Genomic DNA, 3,362 nt, shown 5'->3' on the forward strand with positions numbered 1-3,362 from the left:
TATTATATGCTGCGCCGCAAGGCCGTTTTTAAGTGAGTTTTGCCCCATTTTACGACCATGGTTAGTGAGAAGGCCGTTAAGCGAAGCTTGGCCTTCCCACCGACTTTGCTTGTTAGGAGGTCACGCGACCCCGGGACACAGCGACCGTCGTAAATACGAGCCAGTTGCCAAGAAGTTTTGAGCACACGACCCCGGGGACATTGCAATGGTCGTAAGTGCAAAAAAACCGTCGTGTTTTTTTTTAAGTGCCAGTGCAACTTCGAACCGTCACTAAACGGACGGTCGTAAGTAAAGGACTCCCTGTGCCTCCGTCCGATGGGCATAACTGATGGTGAAATGGAAAGTGGGTTCAGAGCTTCACACACCCCTCAAATGGCCGGGGGTCTTCGCAGTTGCTGCCTCCCCAAAAGCCCCTCACCGCTACAAGAGTCTCACTCGGTCTTTGGGAGAATTAGAGGGGGGGGGAGGTGTGGGAATTGCCCCAATTCCTGGGGGAGGGGGCTGAAGTCCACCCCCAAATAAAAAAACCCAAGGGTTGGGGGCAGCCCTTTTAAGAATGGGCCATTTATGACTGGGGTGGCCAAGCTTGGCCACTTTAAGACCTGTGGACTTCAACTCCCAGAATTCCCCAGCCAGCACAGCTGGCTGGGGAATTCTGGGAGTTGAAGTCCACAGGTCTTAAAAGTGGCCAAGCTTGGTAAATAATCCCCAGGTGAAATTAAAGAAAAGACAGACCCCAGACCCATCCAGAGGTGGTGCAGCGGTCGGAATCCCGGCAGCCATGGCTGAAAACATCTGGAGGGCGGCAGGCTGGCGAAAGCAGCCAAGCTGCTGCCCCCCCCCAGCACATCAGGACTCACCTGGCGGTCTCGTCCTGCAGCCGCTGGACGGCCGTCCTCTTCTCCTCCAGCTGTTGGGTGAGCGCCAGCTGTTCCTCCTGCAGCTGCTCCAGCTGGTATTCTGAGGTCCTCGCTTTTTCCACAGCGGCCTGCAGGTCTGCGGACAGGTCAGGGGGTCAAGCTCCCCCCCCCAATCTTGGTGGGCAAGACCCCCAGAAGGGGCTTGTCCTCCCCCCTCCTTCCCCACCATCTGTGGTCAAGCCAGAGGAGCCAAACTTTGGTGACTACTCTGCTCCAGGTCCAGCGCGCACCACAATTCCCGGCGCCTGCTTTAAACCGGGCGCAGCGCATCGTTGGGGCTCACCTTGGTCCAGCCGCCTGTTGGTCTCCACCAGCTCGTTCACCCGGCCCAGAGCTTCAACTAGCTCCACCGTCCTCTCCTCCAGCTTCTGGCATACCTGCACATGTCACATAGGAGGGCATGGGCATTGTAGTCCCTGCCTGCATGGCAGGGAGCCACAGCAGCTTCTGGCAGACCTGCACATGTCACATAGGAGGGCATGGGCATTGTAGTCCCTGCCTGCATGGCAGGGAGCCACAGCAGCTTCTGGCAGACCTGCACATGTCACATAGGAGGGCATGGGCATTGTAGTCCCTGCCTGCATGGCAGGGAGCCACAGCAGCTTCTGGCATACCTGCACATGTCACATAGGAGGGCATGGGCATTGTAGTCCCTGCCTGCATGGCAGGGAGCCACAGCAGCTTCTGGCATACCTGCACGTCACATAGGAGGGCATGGGCATTGTAGTCCCTGCCTGCATGGCAGGGAGCCACAGCAGTGGGGGTGAGCCCAGAGATGCACGCCCATCAGCTCAACGCCGTTCTCCCCCTTCCCCAAAGGGGGATTTTGCCAGCTGGGTAGGAATGTTGGGGAGGGGGTCCGGGAGACCCCTGCTATGGAGGGAAAAAAGGAATGTTGGGGAGGGGGTCTGGGAGACCCCTGCTATGGAGGGAATGTTGGGGAGGGGGTCCGGGAGACCCCTCCTTTGGAGGGGGGGCACCTTCCAGTGTTTGAAGGTCCCAGTGTCTGCAGAGTGGCTGATGGGTTAGAATTGAGACAGTATTTAATATTTATTTGCTATGTATATGTAGGGGTGTGGGCCTGTATACATATGTTGTACATAGTATGTTTAAGTGTGTGTCATGTATGTTTCACTTTGAGAGCGGGCAACTAAATTTCATTTTTTGATGTGTGCCGTTGTGCCCACAGTAAAAAAATGACAATAAAGGTTATCTTATCTTCAGCTCAAAAGATATAGGGAGAGAGTCCTCGGCTTACAACCACAACAGAGCCCCCAATTTCTGTTGCTAAGGGAGACAATGGTTGAGGGAGTTTGGCTCCATTTTACAGCCTTTCCTGCTGCTGCAATTGTTAAGTTGATCACTCGGTCGTTAAGTGAATCTGCCCCCCCAAGGGGCTTTGCTTGTCAGGTCTCAAAAGGGGATCACGGGACCACCCCCCCGGGGACGCTGCGACCGTCATAAATACGGGACATTTGCCAAGCGGCTGAATTTTGACCCTGTGATCGTGGGGGATGACGCGACGGTCGTAAGTGTGAGGACTGGCCATAAGTCATTTTTTTCCCCAGTACCTGCGTTACTTCGCACCCGAAACTTTTGCCGAAGGATGAGGCTTTAAGGCTGAAGAAAGCCAGAGGAAATGGGGGGGGGGGGGGAACACCTGGAAGGACCGAGTTTTGGGGACCCAGGAAAGCTGCACATCATCTGCAACACCGGAGGTGTGTGTTGGAGTGCGATGCAGCTCAGTCCTCGATTTACAACAGTTCGTTTAGCGAACGTTCAAAGTTACGCCGACGCTGACCAAAGTGAGTGATGACCGTTTTTCACATGGAAGACGGCTCCAGCGTCTGGTGATCCCCTTTGGCGACCTTCCGACGAGCAGAATCAATAGGGGAAGCCAGACTGACTTAACAACCGTGCGACTGACTTAACAACCGCAGTGATTCACTTAACAACTGCAGCAAGGAAAGTCGCAAAACGGGACAAAAGTCACTTAACAAATGCCTTCGCTCAGCAACAGAAATGTTGGGGTCAGTTGTGGTCGTAAGTCCTTCGGGAGAAGGGCGGGATATAAATTGAAATAATAAATAAATAAAATAAATAAGTCAAGGACCACCTCTGGCACAGTGCCCACATGAGTGTGCGTGGGGGTGAGGAAATCAATGGGTCTCATAAGGATTGGAGCAGACCCCCCCCCACTCTTCCAGCCACCCCCCCAGGAAGGAGCCTTGCCTCTTGGTGCTGGGCCCTCTCAGTCCGGGCAGCCACCACCTCCTCCGCCATCTTCCGCTGGGCCACGAGGCAGCTGGCCACGGCGCTGCGGCAGCCCTGGTACTGGGGGGGGGGGGGAGACCAAGAAGACCCCTGTCAGCGCAGGGAGGCTCCGGCGGGGGTGGGGTGGGGGTCGGGGTCAGCACTTACGTCCAGCCGCATCTGCGCCCA

General features: G+C 55.7%; 1 protein-coding gene across 1 annotated transcript in view; it reads right to left on the minus strand.

Annotated features, from left to right (window-relative positions):
- Positions 1–3,362, minus strand: part of LOC107300152 (protein KIAA0100-like) — a gene marked incomplete at its 3' end in the record, with an annotated part of 77,893 nt that overhangs the window by 4,814 nt on the left and 69,717 nt on the right. Inside the window, 4 exon segments of the mRNA XM_029286946.1 lie at positions 419–440; positions 861–996; positions 1,204–1,297; positions 3,153–3,254. Coding sequence (XP_029142779.1) covers positions 419–440; positions 861–996; positions 1,204–1,297; positions 3,153–3,254 — 354 coding nt within the window.

The sequence above is a fragment of the Protobothrops mucrosquamatus genome, unplaced genomic scaffold (assembly GCF_001527695.2).
Source record: "Protobothrops mucrosquamatus isolate PMUCROS unplaced genomic scaffold, P.Mucros_1.0 scaffold6267, whole genome shotgun sequence".
In the NCBI taxonomy this organism is placed as follows: Eukaryota; Metazoa; Chordata; class Lepidosauria; order Squamata; family Viperidae; genus Protobothrops; species Protobothrops mucrosquamatus.